Source organism: Neovison vison, chromosome X (assembly GCF_020171115.1).
Source record: "Neovison vison isolate M4711 chromosome X, ASM_NN_V1, whole genome shotgun sequence".
NCBI classification, from domain to species: domain Eukaryota; kingdom Metazoa; phylum Chordata; class Mammalia; order Carnivora; family Mustelidae; genus Neogale; species Neogale vison.
The window spans coordinates 45,829,059-45,852,100 of NC_058105.1; the positions used below are offsets into that span (position 1 = coordinate 45,829,059).

The 23,042-nt window shown below is 39.4% G+C and overlaps 1 protein-coding gene and 1 pseudogene across 1 annotated transcript; one reads left to right on the top strand and one right to left on the bottom strand.

The window, feature by feature from the left end:
- LOC122896558 overlaps positions 1-20,147 on the bottom strand; it is a 38,028-nt pseudogene extending 17,881 nt beyond the window's left edge.
- A 1,293-nt stretch (positions 20,148-21,440) lies between these two features.
- Positions 21,441-22,535, top strand: TMSB15A (thymosin beta 15A). The gene is given in 3 exon segments (XM_044235441.1): positions 21,441-21,515; positions 21,517-21,541; positions 22,498-22,535. Coding segments are annotated over 3 exon segments (138 nt in total).
- Positions 22,536-23,042: the final 507 nt, after the last annotated feature.

Genomic DNA, 23,042 nt, shown 5'->3' on the forward strand with positions numbered 1-23,042 from the left:
TGGACCAGAGAGGATCACATGACTCGGGACTTCCAGTCAACCAAAGGGAACATCTCAGCTTAGTTACAGCATAGTTATCTCAGCATCACCACAGGAGGGGAGGTTTTCCACGTGGAATCAAGATGGGTATGTTAGGGCCCACTCAACCCATTTCTTCAAAAGTGTAAAAAAGAGCCTGGGCCCTTGCTACTCTCCTGCCAGGCCATAAAGAGGGTTTAGCTGGGTGTCCTGTGGCTTAGGATTGAGAAGGGGGCCTAAAATCCTCTGCCTCATGTTGACCAGCTCACCATGGTGTGACCTGAAGGAATGCCCTGTCCCCACTGTCCTCAAAGAGTGTTTGTGAAGAGAATCTGTGGTATCTGGAGCTGGGAATTTGTGGCAGATCTGATTACAGCTCTTGAGGAAAGTAGGAGCAGGCCCTAAATCCTTATCAAGGCCACATGAGTAAGATGGAGTTCTTACAGGAAATTCCTTCCCCAAGGGCATAGAGAAGCGATTCCTGGCAGCCAGAGACTTAACTTACTGTTCTTACTGCCCCACCTCCACAGTTGGCTACCAGCCTAACACTCAAGGATCTATTTCCAACCCAGTGATCTCCACAGAGGTATTAAGTAGAATAAAGAGGACTGGATCACAGAAATTTGTAGCTGCAAAGCGAGAGAACTCTGAGGGTCAGCTGTGGCCAGGCTCTGTGTTGGCTGCATTACATTGTGTTCCTTCATGAATTTCTCACAAGGAGACTCTTATCTGTAGAATTGCCACTCTTCGCCCCCTTTGAAGTTGCTAAGGCTTAAGAAAGTGTAGAAAATTGTCTGGAGTAATTCAGACATTATGTGGGCATATAGATACTGGAACTGAGCTTTATAGAATGGGCATGATCCCACCGTGCATAGCTTTAATAAACTCTCTCAGCGATATATCAGATTTACTCAAGAAGGAGCAAAGTTAAAGATCTGAAAATAGTCACATGGCTGGAAACAACTCCATTCCATATCGGAGAGGTCATACTAGAGTCTGACCAGTAATTTATAAAGGAAATAGCAAACGGAGTTTGGTAGGATACTGGAATGTGAAGAGAATCTGTGGTATCTGGGGGGGGGGGGCGTGAATCATGCCTTTTCCTTGCCTGTGAGTGGGAAGTTATGTAGAAACGTTCCCCCTGGTGGTCAGGGCCAGAATTGGAGCGCTGAAGGTCTGGCCAGAAGACTTTGTAAAATGAGGGAAGGGAGACAGGGGCCTGGACTCTAGTGCATCAGCCAGAACTTTCTGGTATTTCTTGCAGCAGTCTCTTCCTGGGTTTCTATGCCCTGAGAGAGGATATCCATTTCTGATGAGCTGAAAAGAAATAAGCACTTAATAATGTTTAAATATTTGGGGTTAGGGGAGCATTAAGACAAAAACATATACACATACGTAGATAAACTGTCAAGCTGTATTTTTAAGTGTTTCCCTCAATAATTTCGCCTACTTACAAAATATTAAACAATATTAAATATGTACTTAGGAAATTAAATCATCCTGTATCTTTCATCTATATTATCTCCTCAACCATGACCCAAAGGTACTCACTGAAAATAGATTGGTGAACATTTTCTAGATGTGTATAATAGGTGTTTACCTATCTTAAAATATTTGTTAGGTATTTATATATATATATATATACACACACACATATATATATGTATATATTCAATGGTTCATGTGATACATATATACACACATATATATGCATATGTATATATTCTTTTTAAATTTTGCAATCACATAAAGAATTTTCTGAAAATTGGATTTTTCACTCATTCAGACATCTCTGGATTTTCATTTCTTTGGACAATGTGGTTTGACCTCTGTGTACATTTACTAAACAATCATTTTGTTTTTAATTAAATTAATTGTTGATATCTTTGTCTATCTCACTCCTGATTAGCCAAATTCCTTCATGTATAGGCATATTAGTACAAAGTCTGCAATATTATTTGCACATATGTTCTTCCTACTTCTTACAATTTAATTTTTTTCTTTTGGAACTATAGAAAGTATTTCTGAATTTTAATTGGATTTATGGTTTAAAAATGACATAGGTCTTTCTTGGAGGGTAAAGTGGGGACTGAAAAACACAAAGGGAATTGGAAGAGAAGGGAAGGGATCAGAGATGCTGGGAGGGTTCTCAGAGGGCTCCCAGCCAGTGGGGGAGGGAGCAGTGGGACATAAGGGGAGGGAGCTCTATGAACATTCACCTTCCTTGAACACTCCATTGATAGAAAAGAAGAAGACAATCTCCTGAAAGGGAAAAAGCAAAAGTGCTCAATCACCACCTAAATCAACACCCTCTACCCACCTGTGGCTTTCTGGGGCTGCCTGAGGGAGGAAGCTGGTACTCACCATCTGCAGCCACATACCATGAAGAAACTGAGGTCATGCTAAGTTTTGCACAGCACACAGAGGGATCCCATAATGTCATGTTTTATCTGCTTCAGCAGCTGAATCTGCCAGCCCAAGGCAGGGAGGAGAAGCAATCAAAGGTCAGGGGTGGAGACACCCCAGGCCCTATGATTGACGGCTTCAAACCCTCTTTTCTCACTTAGTCTTGCCTATCACACACTCACACACACACAGGGGTCCTTGAACTAATTCACATTCTTGCTACCCTTGAAGTACTCATACAAGCTGCTTCTATAAGAAAAAGGAACCGAAAGTGGTGGTCTGGCCAGTGTAGGTATTTCCCACACTGTCTGGTGGGAAAGACTCTGGCCCACAACCAGAGTCATGGATCAAGTAGTAACTGTGGGGGAGTAATGAGGACAGTCTATCTCCGTGGTCTGGACCCCAAATGAGATTTCAAACACCCAATCAGCAGTTCTGATCTTGGATGACCTCTCTTGTCACTCTGATGAGCACTACCACGCACTCTCAACCCAATTTTGATCTGACTTTCTCTTCTGAACTTACTTGTGGAGAGGTTTAGAATCTTGATTGCATGGGCCATCTGTACACTATCAGACAGGCCACCCAACTGGTATGATTTGTTGTTTCACAAACAACAGCTTTTGGGGAAGAAGAATTGGAGTGATAGTTACTAAGACCTTGGAAATAAGTATCTCTCTTTTTTGCATTTCTTTTTTCTTTCTTTTTTTTTGCATTTTACTGATGAACTCCTTACTTCCTCTCCCCCATTCTTTGAGCTCTGAGGAACTTTGGCAATGTCAAGGAAAATAGTGTCTTGATTTCTCTGAAGGCTGGTTAGGAAAAGTATTCAGCAGAATAAATGGTAAGTGTGAATCTGCATAGAGAGAGAACTAGGGTGAAAACCAGACCTATTTCTTTTTACAGGACATAGATCCTTTTTCTCTTTCATGTCCCCCAGTCTTACATAGGACAGAAAAAACATACTACTATATTTGTGTGTGTCTGAGTGTGTAGTCATATAGATGTACAAAACTGCTGATATTGTTGAGTAGGGGAGTAATCACAATTGGTTTCTTTATATTTTTATTTGCTTTTAAATTTTAAAAGTTTATTGTATTTAAATTCCATAATATAAATTATGTTTGAAAAATACTCCCTCACTTAAATTTTATATGATTTACACATCTCCAAACATGCAGATATATTTCTAGGAATTCATCATATATAAGCCCTTATTTTCTGAATTTTGTTAATAAAAATGTTGTGAAAAATTTAACATACACCAAATAATATAGAACTACACTTTCCAATAAGATAGCCACTAGTCACATATGGCTATTGAATATTTGAAATGAAATCTTATCTGGATTAAGATGTGTTTTAAGTGTAAAATACACGCCATAAAAAAACTACCACTTATTTTCATCCACTAAGTTCTGAGATGGTATAGTATATTAAGTTATGCTTAATTTGGTATGGGTTTTGAAAATCCAGTTTTTGGAAAGCTGATAGATCTTATAATTATATAATAATATAGTAATGTCAAAATATTTCTAGTTACTCCAGACCCAACACTTTTCTTTGATGCCACTAGTTCAGTCAACAGACCTTTAATGGGCATTTATGTTTGGGGGATAATAGTTTGGTGACAGATATAAAAATGACCAAGATGTGATTTCTACTTTTGGTGGAGTTCACAAAAGCATGCACAAGGCAGGTACATAAACACATAATGTCCTTATAGAAATACTGCATTCATCCTGCGTTTTTTTTTTTTATCCTACATTTTCATAAGCAGCATGGGTCTAATAACCTTAGCCAAGAGTTTTGGAGTCAGACTGAAGTATGTAAAAATGCTTTTCATGAGGTATTAATCCTAAGACTTTAACGAATTGTAGGACCTAACTTTGATGGTTGCCATGAGGCTTCATGTAAGAGCATATGCAAATTATTACCCGCAGTACCCTGTGTGAAATAAGAATTTGGAAAAAAGTTGGTTCTTTTCCTTTCTCTCCCTGATATTTCACATAAATTTTGTAATTTTTTTTGTCTTTATTTTCATTTTGTTTTATTTTGTTTTAATTTTTTTTCCAATTTATTTATTTTCAGAAAAACAGTATTCATTATTTTTTCACCACACCCAGTGCTCTATGCAAGCCGTGCCCTCTATAATACCCACCACCTGGTACCCCAACCTCCCACCCCTCTGCCACTTCAAACCCCTCAGGTTGTTTTTCAGAGTCCATAGTCTCTCATGGTTCACCACCCCTTCCAATTTACCCAAAAGCACATTTAAAATACTTTTAAGAAGATGAAAGTTCTGATTTGTGAGCCACAGAGTAAAATGTCCAAGGATGAGAGCTTAATTGTTACTCTGTTAAGTCATCTACACAGTAATTGGGAATGTGAATCATCTATCTATTTTTTTTTAAGTTTTAGTGCAGTGACTAGCATGTACATTACTTTTTTTTTTAAGATTTTATTTATTTATTTGACAGACGGAGATCACAAGTAGGCAGGGAGGCAGGCAGAGAGAGAGGAGGAAGCAGGCTCCCTGCTGAGCAGAGACCCCAATGCGGGGCTCAATTCCAGGATCCTGGGATCATGACCTGAGCCGAAGGCAGAGGCTTTAACCCACTGAGCCACCCAGGCGCCCTGTGAATCATCTATCTAAAGAAACTACATAAATTTTATAAGTTTTGTTGTTGTAGGAGGGCATTTCCAAGCTGGTCTAATGATGTTATCTCGAAAATAAACTTGTATTTTTTTTCTTTATTTTCCTGTTAACTAAGTCTCCTCTTGTTTAGACTGATTAGCAGAAACTTTTAGCAAATTTTAAAAATTCATTAAAAACCTGAGAGCCAAAGAATATTTGAGAAAATTCCATGGGCTCATGGGCAAGTTCATTCAGAACTTGCTTATACCTAAGATGTAATTAGTAAAAAGTCCTTCTCTTTTAAGTGATTAAAGAATAATCTCAAAGGTGAATTTGGGCTCTAAAATTTTGAGTAAATAGGATTTTTTTAAAAAAGAGATTAAGCTTTTAGATCATATGGACAGTGAATATGAAACTGTAATCTATCCTTCAGAAATTCGCTTCAACATATTCATTTATGCCTTCATTATCCATCAAAGTCTACAACTGTACCTGATCCATGGAGTAAAGCATCTTTTGAGGAGTGTATCATTAGCATCTTAAAAATATTATTTCTTTATTTGACACAGAGAGAAAGGAAGAGAGTAGCAGAGGGAGAGGGAGATGCAGATTCTCCACTGAGCGGAGAGCCCAATGTGTCACTCAATTCCAGAGACTCGGGGTCATGGCCTGAGCTGAAGGCAGATGCTTAACTGACTGAGCCATCCAGTTGCTCCTGTCATTAACATTTTTAATTTAGGTTCACAATATTGGTGAATAGGAAATGTTTCTAGCCTATCAAATGTTCACTACCCTCTTCCACCCCAGCCTAGGATAAGGAATGAAATGCAATGTTCTATGACTTTTAAGTGTACTTTTAATTAAAATTCTTATTTGTTCTCAGTCTAGATTCTTAATCTAAGACCATCTTAAATTATTTCTTACACAGAATTCCTGGGTTGCTTTGGATAACCAGTCAGTCAAACATTAACATTAAAAATGATAGCCAGAGTCAGGTTTGGACAATCCTCTCAAAGAAGCTCAGATAAGGTGAAGAAACTGAATTAAGAGAGAATAAGAATAACTAACATACTAGACACTGCTCTAAGTGTCATACACAAATTCTTTTAATCCTCATAATTATCCTAAGAAGTAAGTACAAGTAATAGCCCTATGTTGCTGATGAAGAAAGGTGTTGTAGTTTCCCAAAGTTACACTACTATGAAATAGTAGAGTCTAGTTAAAAACCTTGGGGTCAAACACTACTTCACAAAAGCTCTGTGTGAGGCAAATTTACCTTGTGCCTATCTCCAGAGATTCTGATTCAATTATTGTGAGATAGGATTAGAGTAGAGGCGGTGGTCCACTGAAGTCAACTCCTATTGGCTCATGAGATCTGGTTAGAAAAATTTCAGGAATTTTACCAGCTGGTTGAATTTACTATTTCACATCGATGGGGTAAAATTGGTCATCAGATAACTGCACCCCAATATTTATAGCAGCAATGTCCTCAGTAGCCAAACTATGGAAAGATCCCAGATGCCCATCAGCAGATGAATGGTTAAAGAAGAAGATGCTGTATAACACACACACACACACACACACACACACACACACACACACACACTGAAACACTACTCAGGCATCAAAAAAATGAAATCTTGCCATTTGCAACGATGTGGATGGAACTAGAGGGTATTATGCTAAGTGAAATAGGTTAGTCAGAGAAAGACAATTATCATATGATCTCACTCATGTGTGGAATTTAAGAAACAAGACAGAGGATCATGAGGGAATAGAGGAAAAATTAAAACAAGATGAGATCAGAGAGGGAAACAAACCATAAGAGACTCTTAATCATAGGAAACAAACAAGGTTGTTGGAAGGGAGTAGGGTGAGGGGATGGAGTAATGAGCACTGGGTGTTATATGAGACTGATGAATCACTGACAACCCCTGAAACTAATAATACAGAATATATTAACTAATTTAATTTAAATAAAAAAATAGATTAAAAGAAAAAAAGAAGAGGAAAAGGAAAAATAAAATAAAATAGGCCATTGTGGGAGTATTTATACCACAAAAATCAACAAAGGCTATGTATCAGCCTCTTCTACAGAATAGTTATTAAACATTTAGCAGCAGACCACTGGGTAGAGATCAGGTATCAGTATTTTTTAAAACTCCTCAGGTAATAATATGTGTGTGAAATTGTAAACCCCTGCTTGTAAACTATTAACTGTCATTTTTTCAAGGGATGACATCAGAGGGGGTAGAAGACGGGATGCTCACCTTTTATCACATAATTTACTTGAGAAGCACATACATTTTTTTTCCATAAAATAATATGCCAAATTTAAAGATACCAACAAAGATGCTTCTTTTTCAAGATTGCCTCTGCCTTCTACTTGTAGATATAGAAATAGCAGCTGATATTAATTTATGTTATGGCAATTGTATGGATGTAGCAGGTAATCAAGGGAGGTTCCTCAACATAGTCTATAAAGAAAAGTTGAGTAGCAGAATCAGTTTTTTGAGGAGCCAATAATGGATTCTGATCAGCAGATAGAGTACACCTCCAGTAGACATTGGCTTTGGTTAGGAGATGAAGATACAGAAAAGTAGGCAGTGAAATACGGAGATCTAATACTAGGGAACTATAGTCCAGAAATAAGAGATTAGACTTGGGATTACTGGCAAGAAACAGGAGGAAACTTGGTCAAGAAAGTGTTTGGTCCTGGGCGCCTGGGTGGCTCAGTGGGTTAAGCTGCTACCTTCGGCTCAGGTCATGATCTCAGGGTCCTGGGATTGAGTCCTGCATCGGGCTCTCTGTTCAGCAGGGAGCCTGCTTCCTCCTCCGTCTCTCTCTCTCTCTGCCTTCCTCTCTGCCTACTTGTGATCTCTCTCTGTTAAATAAATAAATAAAATCTTAAAAAAAAAAGAAAGTGTTTGGTCCTAAGAGCAATGGAATGGGAAGAAATATGGGTAAGTAAGATTGAGCCAATTCCGTAGACAAAAGCTCGATTAACTAAGCCAAGATTAAATGAGGACCAGCAACAAATGTGGCTTGATAATGAGCCTTAGTTTGGATCACAGCTGTAGGAACAAAGATGATATGACTACCAAGACTAAAATTATGTGGAAAGAGAGTGGCTGCAATTTGTTACATATAACTTCAGGTCAGCAATTGTGATACCCCAACAATCATAGTTTTACCTTAAGGTGCAACTTCACTTACACAGACCATAAAGAAAATGCCACTGCAAATGGTCAACAAAATGAGGCTGCATCAAGCCCATTACACTCCAGCTTCTATGCAGCAAACATCCTTATTTTGGTCTTACTTCATGATTTTTAGTGTAGTAAAAGTGAATAAATAAATAAGAAAGGGTAGGTAAAAACAGAGCAGTATATACTTGAAAGATAAGGAATGTAAATCATATAAAAGCCAGGATACAGAGGGGATGTTATGGCCTCATGTGTTCATATAATAATGAAGTCATTCTTAAATTTATGATCCACACAGTAGAGGAAACTTTTGAGATTGTAAAGGGACCCCTAATGCTGACATCCAAGAGATATGTTGATAGACAAGCAACTCATCAAATCTTTTATTTTAATTTTAATTTTATTTTTTTAGAAAATTTTAAATTTTTTATAAACATATAGCATATTTTTATCCCCAGATGTACAGGTCTGTGAATCCCCAGGTTTACACACTTCACAGCACTCACCATAGCACATACCCTCCCCAATGTCCATAACCCCACCCCCCTTCTCCCAACCCCCTCCCCCCCGCAAACCTCAGTTTGTTTTGTGAGATGAAGAGTCACTTATGGTTTTTCTCCCTCTCAATCCCATCTTGTTTCATTTATTCTTCTCCTACCCCCTTAAACCCCCATGTTGCATCTCCACTTCCTCATATCAGGGAGATCATATGATAGCTGTCTTTCTCCTATTGACTTACTTCACTAAGCATGATACCCTCTAGTTCCATCCACGTCATCACAAATGGCAAGATTTCATTTCTTTTGATGGCTTCATACTATTCCATTGTGTATATATACCACATCTTCTTTATCCATTCATCTGTTGATGGACATCTAGGTTCTTTCCATAGTTTGGCTATTGTAGGCATTGCTGCTATAAACATTCGGGTGCACGTGCCCCTTCGGATCACTACGCTTGTATCTTTAGGGTAAATACCCAGTAGTGCAATTGCTGGGTCATAGGGTAGTTCTATTTTCAACATTTTGAGGAACCTCCATGCTGTTTTCCAGAGTGGTTGCACCAGCTTGCATTCCCACCAACAGTGTAGGAGGGTTCCCCTTTCTCCGCATCCTCGCCAGCATCTGTTATTTCCTGACTTGTTCATTTTAGCCATTCTGACTGGTGTGAGGTGATATCTCAGTGTGGTTTTGATTTGTATTTCCCTGATGTGGAGTGATATGGAGCACTTTTTCATGTGTCTGTTGGCCATCTGGATGCCTTCTTTGCAGAAATGTCTGTTCATGTCTTCTGCCCATTTCTTGATTGGATTATTTGTTCTTTGGGTGTTGAGTTTGCTAAGTTCTTTATAAATTTTAGACACTAGCCCTTTATCTGATGTCATTTGCAAATCTTCTCCCATTATGTCAGTTGTCTTTTGGTTTTGTTAACTGTTTCCTTTGCTGTGCAAAATCTTTTGATCTTGATGAAATCCCAATAGTTCATTTTTGTTCTTGCTTCCCTTGCCTTTGGCAATGTTCCTAGGAAGATGTTGCTGCGGCTGAGGTCGAAGAGGTTGCTGCCTTTGTTCTCCCCAAGGATTTTGATGGATTCCTTTCTCACATTGAGGTCCCTCATCCATTTTGAGTCTATTTTCGTGTGTGGTGTAAGGAAATGGTCCAACTTCATTTTTCTGCATGTGGCTGTCCAATTTTCCCAGCACCATTTCTTGAAGATGCTGTCCTTTTCCCATTGGACATTCTTTCCTGCTTTGTTGAAGATAAGTTGACCATAGAGTTGAGGGTCTATTTCTGGGCTCTCTATTCTGTTCCATTGATCTATGTGTCAGTTTTTGTGCCAGTACCATGCTGTCTTGATGATGACAGCTTTGTAATAGAGCTTGAAGTCCGGAATTGTGATGCCACCAACTCTGGCTATCTTTTTCAATATTCTTTTGGCTATTCGAGGTCTTTTCTGGTTCCATATAAATTTTAGGATTATTTGTTCCATTTCTTTGAAGAAAATGGATGGTACTTTGATAGGAATTGCATTAAATGTGTAGATTGCTTTAGGTAGCATAGACATTTTCACAATATTTATTCTTCCAATCCAGGAGCATGGAACATTTTCCCATTTCTTTGTGTCTTCCTCAATTTCTTTCATGAATATTCTATAATATTTCTGAGTATAGATTCTTAGCCTCTTTAGTTAAGTTTATTCCTAGGTATCTTATAGTTCTGGGTGCAATTGTAAATGGGATGGACTCTTTAATTTCTCTTTCTTCTGTCTTGTTGTTGGTTTAGAGAAATGCAACTGATTTCTGTGCATTGATCTTATATCCTGACACGTTATCGAATTCCTGTACAAGTTCTAACAGTTTTGGAGTGGAGTCTTTTGGGTTTTCCACATATAGTATCATATCATCTGTGAAGAGTGATAGTTTGACTTCTTCTTTGCCAATTTGGATGCCTTTAATTTCCTTTTGTTGTCTGATTGCTGAGTCTAGGACTTCTAGTACTATGTTGAATAGCAGTGGTGATAATGGACATCCCTGCCGTGTTCCTGACCTTAGCGGAAAAGCTTTCAGTTTTTCTCCATTGAGAATGATATTTGCGGTGGGTTTTTCATAGATGGCTTTGACGATATTGAGGTATGTGCCCTCTATCCCTGCACTTTGAAGAGTTTTGATCAGGAAGGGATGCTGTACTTTGTCAAATGCTTTTTCAGCATCTATTGAGAGTATCATATGGTTCTTGTTCTTTCTTTTATTAATGTATTGTATCACATTGACTGATTTGCGGATGTTGAACCAACCTTGCAGCCCTGGAATAAATCCCACTTGGTCGTGGTGAATAATCCTTTTAATGTACTGTTGAATCCTATTGGCTAGTATTTTGGTGAGAATTTTCGCATCTGTGTTCATCAAGGATATTGGTCTGTAGTTCTCTTTTTTGATGGGAAACTTGTCTGGTTTGGGATCAAGGTGATGCTGGCCTCATAAAATGAGTTTGGGAGTTTTCCTTCCATTTCTATTCTTTGGAACAGTTTCAGGAGAATAGGAATGAGTTCTTCTTTAAATGTTTTGTAGAATTCCCCTGGGAAGCCGTGTGGCTCTGGGCTTTTGTTTGTTTGGAGATTTTTGATGACTGTTTCAATCTCCTTACTGGTTATGGGTCTGTTCAGGCTTTCTATTTCTTCCTGGTTCAGTTGTGGTACTTTATATGTCTCTAGGAATGCATCCATTTCTTCCAGATTGTCAAATTTGTCGGTGTAGAGTTGCTCATAGTATATTCTTATAATTGTCTGTATTTCTTTGGTCTTAGTTGTGATCTCTCCTCTTTCATTCATGAATTTATTTATTTGGGTCCTTTCTCTTTTCTTTTAGATAAGTCTCGCCAGGGGATTATCAATCTTATTAATTCTTTCAAAGAACCAGCTCCTAGTTTCATTGATTTGTTCTATTGTTTTTTTGGTTTCTATTTCATTGATTTCTTCTCCGATCTTTATGATTTCTCTTCTCCTGCTGGGTTTAGGTTTCTTTCCTGTTCTTTCTCAAGCTCCTTTAGGTTAGGGTTAGGTTGTGTACCTGAGACCTTTCTTGTTTCTTGAGAAAGGCTTGTACCGCTATATATTTTCCTCTCAGGACTGCCTATGTTGTGTCCCACAGATTTTGAACCATTGTGTTTTCATTATCATTTGTTTCCATGAATTTTTTCAATTCTTCTTTAATTTCCTTGTTGACCCATTCATTTTTTCGAAGAATGCTATTTAGTCTCCATGTATTTGGGTTCTTTCCAAACTTCCTCTTGTGATTGAGTTCTAGCTTCAGAGCATTGTGGTCTGAAAATATGCAGGGAATTATCCCAATCTTTTGATTCCAGTTGAGGCCTGATTTAGGATCCAGGATGTGGTCTATTCTGGAGAATGTTCCATGTGCACTAGAGAAGAATGTGTATTCTGTTGCTTTGGGATGAAATGTTCTGAATATATCTGTGATGTCCATCTGGTCCAGTGTGTCATTTAAGGCCTTTATTTCCTTTTTGATCTTTTGCTTGGATGATCTGTCCATTTCAGTGAGGGGGAGTGTTAAAGCCCCCTACTATTACTGTACTATTGTTGTTGTGTTTCTTTGATTTTGTTATGAATTGGTTTTTATAGTTGGCTGCTCCCACGTTAGGGGAATAGATATTTAAAATTGTTAGATCTTCTTGTTGGACAGACCCTTTGAGTATGATACAGTGTCCTTCCTCATTTCTTATTATAGTCTTTGGCTTAAAATCTAATTGATCTAATATATGGATTGACACTCCTGCTTTCTTCTGATGTCCATTAGCATGGTAAATTCTTTTCCACCCCCTCACTTTAAATCTGGAGGTGTCTTCAGGCTTAAAATGAGTTTTTTGGAGGCAACATATTGATGGGTTTTGTTTTTCTTTTTATCCATTCTGATACCCTGTGTCTTTTGATTGGGGCATTTAGCCCATTAACATTCAGGGTAACTATTGAGAGATATGATTTTAGTGCCATTGTATTGCCTGTAAGGTGACTGTTACTGTATATTGTCTCTGTTCCTTTCTGATCTACTACTTTTAGGCTCTCTCTTTGCTTAGAGGACCCCTTTCAATATTTCCTGTAGAGCTGGTTTGGTGTTTTCAAATTCTTTCAGTTTTTGTTTGTCCTGGAAGCTTTTAATCTCTCCTTCTATTTTCAATGATAGCCTAGCTGGACATAGTATTCATAGTATTCTTGGCTGCATGTTTTTCTCGTTTAGTGGTCTGAATATATCATGCCAGCTCTTTCTGGCCTGCCAGGTCTCTGTGGATAAGTCTGCTGCCAATCTAATATTTTCACCATTGTATGTTACAGACTTCTTTTTCAGGATTTTCTATTTGTCACTAAGACTTGTAAATTGTACTATTAGATGACAGGGTGTGGACCTATTCTTATTGATTTTGAGGGGGGTTCTCTGCACCTCCTGGATTTTGATGCCTGTTCCCTTTGCCATATTGGGGAAATTCTCTCCAGTAATCCTCTCCAATATACCTTCTGCTCCCCTCTCTCTTTCTTCTTCTTCTGGAATCCCCATTATTCTAATGTTGTTTCATCTTATGATGTCACTTATCTCTCGAATTCTCCCCTTGTGGTCCAGTAGCTGTTTGTCCCTCTTTTGCTCAGCTTCTTTATTCTCTGTCATTTGGTCTTCCATATCATTAATTCTTTCCTCTGCCTCTTTTATCCTAGCAGTGAGAGCCTCCATTTTTGATTGCATCTCATTCATAGCTTTTTTTATTTCAACTTGGTTAGATTTTAGTTCTTTTATTTCTCCAGAAAGGTCTTTTATATCTCCTGAGAGGGTTTCTCTAATATCTTCCATGCCTTTTTTGAGCCCGGCTAGAACCTTGAGAATTGTCATTCTGAACTCTAGATCTGACATATTACCAATGTCTGTATTGATTAGGTCCCTAGCCTTCGGTACTGCCTCTTGTTCTTTTTTTGTGGTGAATTTTTCCGCCTTGTCATTTTGTCCAGATAAGAGTATATGAAGGAGCAAGTAAAATACTAAAAGGGTGGCAACAACCCCAGGAAAATATGCTTTAACCAAATCAGAAGAGATCCCAAATCATGAGGGGGGAGAGGGGGATAAAAAGAGTTTCAGAAAGTAAAAAAAGAAAAAAAAAGAAAAACAATTAAAAAAAGAAAATGAATAAAGAAAAATATAAAAAAGAATATATATATATATATATATATTATACAAACTAGTTAAAAAAACGTTAAATAAGAAAAGGGTAAAAGTTAAAAAAATTAGCAGAAAAAGAGAAAAAAATGAAAAAGAAGAAAAAATTAAATTAACTGCAAGACTAAAGAATCATGGGGAGAAAGCCATGAGTTCTATGGTTTGCTTCTCCTCCTCTGGAATTCCGGTATTGTCCTTGGTATTGAAACTGCACTCCTTGGTAGGTGAACTTGGTCCTGGCTGGATTTCTTGTTGATCTTCTGAGGGAGGGGCCTGGTGTTGTGATTCTCAAGTGTCTTTGCCCCAGGCAGAATTGCACCGCCCCTACCAGGGGCCGGGCTGAGTAATTCACTGGGGTTTGCTTTGGGGAGCTTTTGTCCCCTGAGCGCTTTCTGTAGTGTTATGGAGGACAGGAATGAAAATGGCGGCCTCCTGGTTTCCAGCCCGGAGGAGCCAAGAGCGGGGTCCCCACTCCTCAGTGCACCCTCAGAGAACAGCGCCCAATTACTCCCGTCTCCCTGGCCTCCAGCCGCGCTCCGAGCTCACCGAGCCTGTGACTGGTTCAAGGTAACCCCGAGCTGAGAGCTCACTTCTCGGCTCTGTCTCTGTAGCCGGCTTTCCCGTTCTAATACCTGTAAGCTCTGATATACTCAGACACCCCTGATCCTTCTGTGACCCTGTGGGACCTGAGGCCACGCTGACCCCGCATGGGCTTCACCCCGGTTTAGCCTCTGGAGCGATGTCCCTCAGTGGAACAGACTTTAAAAGTCCCGATTTTGTGCTCCGTTGTTCCGCCACTTGCCGGGAGCCGGCCCCTCCCCCTGCGGTCTATCTTCCCGTTGCTTTGGAGTCACTTCTTCGCCAGTCCTACCTTTCAGAAAGTGGTTGATTTTCTGTTCTAGAATTGCTGTTCTTCTTCTCTTCAATCTGCCGTTGGATTTGTAGATGTTTGCAATCTTTAGATAAGCTATCTAGCTGATCTCCTGCTACCTGAAGTAGTCTCAGCCTGCTACTTCTCCGCCATCTTGACTCCTCCCCCCTTATCAAATCTTATTGGTGAAGTTTTTTCAGTAGTCTATACAGATGCATCCTTTGAATGCTGACACATTTGGTTAAAGGTAATAAGTGGTAATAATAGATCAAATAAACTTACTAACCGCAAAAGCTCAAATTTATGGAGTTTCTCCGGGACAGGCACTCCAATAGTATGTACCACATTGTAGATATTCAATAAATTTTTATTGAACTGAAAGAACGGTGTGTGGCAATCTGTATATTGAAAAATAATTAGAGCAGACTTGAGATTGTTAGAGCAAAAGTTTCAAAAGGAACTTACTTAGTCTTCCAGAGAGAGTTCTTGACGAAGGCGTTTTAGGCACTGTGATATGTTAACTGGGCTAGGCTATAGTATTCATATAGTATTCATTTATTAAACATCCATCTAGACCTTGGTGATGAGGTATTTGTAGATGTGGTTAACATCTGAAATCAGGTGACTTTAAATAAAGATTATTCTCGATAGTGTAGGTGGGCCTCATCCAATCTACTAAAAGTTTTTTTTCCTTAATATTTATCTATTTATTTTTAGAGAGAAAGAGACAGCATGTGACCATGTGGGGGGGTGGGTAGGCACAAAGGGAGAGAAAGAATCCCAAGCAAGAAGATTCTCAGCTGAACATAGAGTCCAACAGGGGGCTCAGCAGCAGGAAGGGTGGGTTGCTAAAAGTTGGGCTCAATCCCATGACCGCTATGTGGACCTGGGCCAAAACCAAGTAAGATACTCAACTAACTGAGCCACTCAGGTGCCCCCCCTTTTCCCCCTGAAAGTTCTTAAGGGCGAAAACTCAGGTTTCCCAGAGGAAGAAGAAATTCTGTTGCAAGACTGTAGCATTAATTCCTGCATGTGCCTGTTGGCCTGTTCTGTGGACTTCAGACTCGCCAGTCCCCACAGTTACATAAGACAGTTCCTTGAAATAAATGTAAATAAACAAAACTCTTTGAAATAAATATATCCTACTGGTTCTGTTTCTATGGAGAACTCTGACTTACACAAGTCCTTGGCTTAATGTTCAATAGGATAATATGTACTACAGATCTTTACAATCTTTTTGAAATGATATTCTCTCTCCAGTCATTTAAATATTTGACTTGTTTCATGTAATTTATTGGCTTATTTCCTTATTAATTTAATGACATAGTTCTCTGAAAGAGATTAGAGTTTGCAAAAGTTTATTTTACTTATGGTAGGTTAGTTTAATTCCTCTTGAGATTTAAAAATATTTTTTTTGGTTTTCTTTTTATATTTTGACAACCCAAATAATCCCAAAATGTTTTTAGTCAATTTTAAGACACAACAGTTTTATTATTTCTAAAAAGCATTTAAAATTTAATAGCTTTCTATATATACTAGCAAATTTTAAAGTTCCTTGAAATTTTTTAGCATTCATTCAAGCATATCCTTCTCTATTTCATTCATATTGAAGACTTTTGGGCTAATTTATATAAGACAATTTCTATGATGGTTAATTTTATGTGTCAACTTGACTGGGCTTAGGGACATGCAGATAAGTGTTAAAATATTATTTCTGGGTGTGTTTGCAAGGGTGTTTTTAGGAGAGATTAGAATTTTGATCAGTAGACTGAGTAAAAATAATTGCCCTCACCAATGTTAGTGGGCTCCATCCAATCTGTTGAGGGCTCAAATAGAAAAAATGCAGAGAAAGGTCAAATTTATTCTCTCTGCTTAAGCTAAGACATTCTTCTTCTCCTGCCCTTGCCATTGGTACTCCTGGTTCTCGGGTCTTTGAAACTGGACTGGGACTTATACCATTGCATGCTCCCCACCTCCCATAGCCACCCTCTGGCCCTGGGTTCTTGGGCTTTCAGAATTTTACCAGAAATTCAACACTGGCTTTGCTGGGCCTCCAGCTTTCACTTAGCAGATCGTGGAACTTCTCAGCCTTCATAATCACATAAGTCAATCCCTCATAATAAATCCCCTATGTATCTTTCTATCATCTACCTATCTATCCCGTTGGTTCTCTTTCTCTGAAGAACTCTGACTAATAAAGGTATCAACAAGAAGTCTATGTATACAGATGCAGGTGTGGATAGGTGAAGTGATGTGGTGGTAGAAGTCAGTGAAAGTTCACTTTTGATACCTACAATTTTCTAGTAAAATAGAAAGTAACAGAAAAGTTGGGATGGGGAGGTGGTGTTGGGAGTTTGAGGAGAGAGAGTATGAAATTATAACTTAAAACATTTGGAAAGTTAAGGAAGAGGAGGTCTATTGAGTAATTGAGTAATTTACTGGCAGCATTAAGGGCCTGGTTGAAGTTCATTTTAGACAAGATAAAGTTATTCATGTGGTTGTGCATTTTCCTCCAGCTAGGTTTAGCTGTGTGGGTTCAAGCTCCTTGAGGTGTATTTGGTTTAGTCATGGTTATGATTTTTCCAAGGAAACAATACAAAATGAGAGAGGGTTAGGAGAGTACAGGGTACATGTAAACACGTGTTAATGAAGACTGAACATAACATTTAAGCTGGAGAAGGAGGGGAGAAAAATCAATAAGGGAGCAAGGGATGATGAACTCTGATAAGATCTATGGGTTGGAGATTTTGGTGAGTTTAAAGAAGGTTGGATTCTGAGTGAGCTGAAAAGAAAGGAGGTGATAGTTAGAAAGAGGAATGTTTGAAACTGAGATTATGGAGAAGTTGCTAAAATAGCTATGACAGGGCCCAGGGTATGACCATGTGAGTGAGTAGCTGAGGTGGGGTTAAAGACAATGTCATGAAGGAGAAGTGTTCAAGGAACTGAGGGAGTCAGTGTGTCAGAATGGTTGTTCTTGAGCTCACCAGGAATTAGGACAGTACTACTTCATTGAGAGTGACCACATTCCAGGAGCTAAAATCTTCAAATTATAAGGAGAGATGGGAAAATGAAGTTTGGTAGATGACAACAATAAAGTCTAGTTGGTGATAAGCTGCCAAAAGCCAGCAGTTTTTAAAGATGTGAGAGAGGAATTGCCTAAGGCAGCAATGAGAAGCAAGAAAGACATTTATTCAGCATTCAGGTTCTGTGGTACGGTGGTGGTGTGAGAGAAAAATCATATACTTCTCTTGAGTGGGCTTCAGGGGACACAGAGTCCTCAGAAGGAGAGCCTGGTTTCTGTTAGGGGAAGACAATAAAGGACAGATTTAGAGAAGAGGTTGAGGATATAGGGGAATTACTGAGGGTGAATTTTGTTTTAGGAATAGGGAAGGGGTGTGAGAAACTAGGGAAGGGATGTGGTCACAGCTTTATGGAGGTTAAAATGAAGGATTTGAGGGGTGTCATGAGGGATCTCAGGGTTCTTGTGGTAACTGGCATAAATGAAGATAAACATTGTTATTAGGTGAATTCTGATAGATTCAAGGCAGATTTTGAATTTTGGGCTATGGTGGGGTGGTTGGGTGTCTGGAACTTCCTGTTGACCCCAAGTAATGTGGAAATTCAGTCTTACACGTGGAGCACTGGACCACACAATGTACTCTGTCATTCTTAGAAACAGAGATTGCATAAATCAGTAATGATAGAAAAATAGTCTAGAAACTGTACTTCACATTCAAGATTGGACTGCCTCTGGGGAAGTGGGAGAGTAAATGGACACAAGGCAAGGGTCAAGGGAACCTCGGTTTTTCTGTACTATTTTTATTCTTTAAAAAAAGTAAATAAACCAAAATGTTAAAAACATTAAAACCTGAGTCATGGAAACATTGTGTATTATATTTAGTGTCTGGGACATTGTAGGCACTCAATAAATATTATTTGTTGAATGAGGGTGGCTTTCTGCTTTAAACATTTCTTCAACAAACATACAAAACTCTCAAATTAACACTAAGTGTCACAAGAACACAGAAAAAGGAATGACTGGAGAGAAGAGAAGGGCTTGAGAAATCCTCATGGACAGAGTGGATGCTGATCTATGCAGAGTATCTTTACCACCATATATGAACCATATGGCAAATATTGGATACAAGCTAAAAACATCGTCCTATTTCCATCTTACCTTAATGCTCTAAGGTTCTGTGTGAGTATCCAGAAAATGACTTTGAACATTTAGTCCTTTCAAGTAACTACTGGATCCTCACTTTCCTCCCCCAACATGGACACTGGGTGGGTGCTACTGTCCCACATTTATGCTCTATCACAGATGTATTACTTCAATCTATAGACAGGTATTTAGTGTCTTCCGTGGGCCAAGCAAAGTGCTAGGGATTGGGAGATAAATGATGAATAGCCTCAGTAGATCCTCCTATGATTACCCTAAATTGACTACTACCACGTTCAGTGGCTGAGAAAATTGAAAATGTGACTTTTACATAGGAGAGCACCACTGTGACAGAAAAGTTCAGCCGTGGGGGTGAATGACTGAACTGCCCACCCTCTCAAGGAGCTCCCCTCCTCCACGACCTGGCCAAGGATTTGAACAGACGCCACTGCGCATTATTTCTAAACAATTGTTTGGTTATCACAGAGTACTTAGACTCTATGGCTATCAAACTCGGTTCCAGACGTTGGAACCTAACTGGGCAAGAAAGAAGTGCTTGCTTATTGTAGAGGACCCAATTATATTGGAAGAATGAGTGAACTTGGGAAGGAGGGAAGTGGATCCTTAGCAAGAAAATAGTGGGAGAGACCAGGGAGGCAGGCAGGCAATCCCTCGGCGGCGAATCAGAGAAGGCTTAGACAGTATCTGGGGAGGTGGCTCCGGTAAGACGTTATCAAGACACTGATGCAGGAGAGAGGTCCTGAGTAGAGGAGAGACAGTGGACTCAAGCCTACAAGACGAAAGCTCGGGGAGGGGGGAGTTGGGGGCAGCGAAGAGGAGGGCCTGGGATCCCTCAGCCAATCAGAAGTGGTCGGGGAGGGGTCCGGAGCTGGGTCGGCTCCACAATTTATAACTGTAGGGTGCCAGGCAGGAAGGTTAACCTTGTCCAGTGTGTGGAGTAGCGTTGGTCCAGCCGTCGTCCTTTCAACCATCTTCAAGCCATCAGGTAAGGACCTGCCGTCCTGGCGGAGCCAGAAAACTATGGGGGCAGGAGGGCGCAGCAGCTGCTGTGCGGAAGGGGTCGGTCTCTCGGGAACTGGTGGGGTTGAGTCGGGACTGGGGTTTTCTAACTGCATCTCCTAGAGAGTCCGCGCCTTTGTCTTTTGCCGCGCCGCCTCTGAGCGTTGCGGAGTCCTCCCAGGGTGGGTCCTTGGAAGGCCGGCCTGTCTGCGGTGGCTGCACGCCCGAGACTTAGAGGAATATGGGTGCTGCCGGGTTTGGACCCTCTGGAGCTGGCGCTTTGCATTCTCCCTTCCTGTGGCCAAAAGGTGGGATGTGCGCCCAACAAAGATGATGGTTATTTTAAAATGTAAGCGAAGTGCTCCTGACAAAACGGCCCATGCGCCCAGCCCTTTATAATTTGTTAGTCCCTGTTTTCCTACCTCTGGAGATGGGCGACTGGTCGCTCATCAGGTCTTGGGGTGACCTCCATGGAAGGGAGGCATACTCGGGACTTCTGGCTGTTTGGGGGCCTCTCCATTCTACTCCGGGCACTAGCCGTGTCTTAACCCCACCAGAATGGGACCAGGCACGAGCTGGACCCCTTTGTTTTGCGGTCTCTGGGGTCTTCAGTTGTCTCTGCTCAGATAAATCTAGAATGGTCACAGGGCGCCTCATCTCCTAAACTCTCCTTATGCAGAGAAAACACGATGAAGTAAAAATCAACTCTATTTGGTTTATCCCTCAGCTGAAGTCCTTGGTCTGATCCGAATTAGCTGTGTCTTCTATCAGCATTTACAAACCAGTGCCAAAAGGAGCTAATATGAGACATGTAATTAGTTATAACTGGATTAAATCCTCTCCCTCTCTTATTGTGGCTCCTGAATCTATCTTTGGGCAGATAAAATGGAAAGAAACTAGTGCAACTTATGCCACCCTCCTTTTTTTTTTTTAACCCTTTTTTAATGCTGCTTCTTACTTTCCAAGAAAAATGTCCCAAATTAATTGAATGCAATATGAATTTGCTCAAATAAATGCTGTCTCTTGTTACAAAATCATTAGTTGGTTAAACACAGTCCTTATTTTTCTTCTATCTCTATCTCTTCTTGTGCTTCTGTCACCTCCGTTTGACCTCAGCTCGATGTAAAAGAGTCAGACATACTGACTCTGGATTTTAGAGCATCTTGGTTTCTAGTGGATCCTGATTCAGGTTTTTTACTGCTTATTGGAAATGGGGCAGTGATGTGTAATTCAAAGTATTCTAATAAAAACATGACTTTTCTAAGATGCGTGCTTTTTTCTTGTTGAAAATCAGCAGATAAAATACGCATTGATATTAAATATGAGAATTATTGGCTGTGATTCCTTAGTATGACATTAGTTCTGCTGATTTTAAGTTAAAACTTTTTTCAGTCTTTCTTTTAGTCAAGATGAGTGATAAGCCAGACTTGTCTGAAGTGAAGAAGTTTGACAGGTCAAAACTGAAGAAAACCAATACTGAAGAAAAAAAATACTCTTCCTTCACAGGAAAGCAAGTCATGGGACTGGGGATTTCTAGTGGAGAAAAACAATGGTGAACGTTTATAGGTTCAGAAAATAAACTATTCCAGTAAATTTTGCCACTGACTAAGCAAAAATTAGAGTACCATTGTATTTAATGCAACAGTTGAAAATATCAAATAGTTGTTTTCTTACTTCAGTTATATAAGTGGTTCTCATGTGATAGACCCAAGAAATAATGGGAAAATATAAATCTAGTTTCTTGTTGGAAAATTACTAAAAATCTCATTATAACTAATCTTGGAATATTAGACTAAGGACTAGAAAAGTCTCAGTTTCATCCACTTTATGGTTACTAGGCATTTTCTGCATCTAGCAGGTTGGGTCCATGATTTCATTCCTAAAGAATGACACAAGCTGCAGTATTGGCTTTCTCTACCTGATTGACAATATAAGGTAGAGAAAAAGTTTAGATTTGGGGGGCACTCAAAGTTCCCAGACTCCAAAGGATCAGATTTTCCTTTGAGAATTACAGCCTGATAGAAAAACTCCAAGCATATTCACAACCCTGAGGGGCACTTTTTGTCATGTCAGTGTTATTTGATAATGCAGTTAAGTCAGAAGTACCTGAAAGGTTATAACTTCCTAATTATGTAATGATAGATAAATCTGAGGAAAATGCTTCACTTCCTCTTCAGTCTCAGAATAATCTATGGAAAAAATGGCAATAGCGTAAATCTGCCTCTCATATGAAAAAAATATGTAGTTGATGTATGTTCTCATAAATGTTCAGGTGGTTAACGTGTGCACATGCAACACAAACACTGAACTGGGGTTTTGTGGTTAGTGCCTTAGCCTTCTAAATGTAAAGCAGATATGGCAAGCTTCAATAACTTGGCAAATAACTCTTGGAAGAAAACTGAACTTACTCCTAGGAATATGCCTTCTTAATGATTTTTTTGTGTGTTTGTTTCCCCCACCCCCCAGCTATCCAACAAGAGAAAGAGTGTGTTCAAACGTCATAAAATGGGGATCTCCTGCCTACACCAAATTTCAACATTCCTTAAGTATCTCAGTTTGGGGCTTGTTTTATATAAGCCTATATGTTTGTAGAAATTTTAGGCATCTTCTGATTTCTTCCCTTCCCAGCCAATATTCCCTTTTTAAAATTTTCCATTGATACATACATGCCATACGGAAGGTGCTGTCAATAATCTTACCATTTATGACCTTTGTGTATTTCTTGCATCCCCAAAAGTTAAACTACTTTTAACTTTCTACAGTGGATGAATCTGCTGTTCAACGATATTCATGAAGTGGCATGCATTTGTAACTTCTCAGTTTATTTTCATTTTTAATGTAGTGATAAAATAATAAGTATAGTCATTGTCTTGAGATTCTGGTGGCCCATTCTTGGTGGTCTTCTAAGGAATGAAAGTGCACCAAAGGTACTCATTTTAGCCAAATGAAATGGTTTAAAGAAAGCCACTTTAGGAGATTAGTCACAGGGAAAAGTCTCTCCTTTGTCCAGG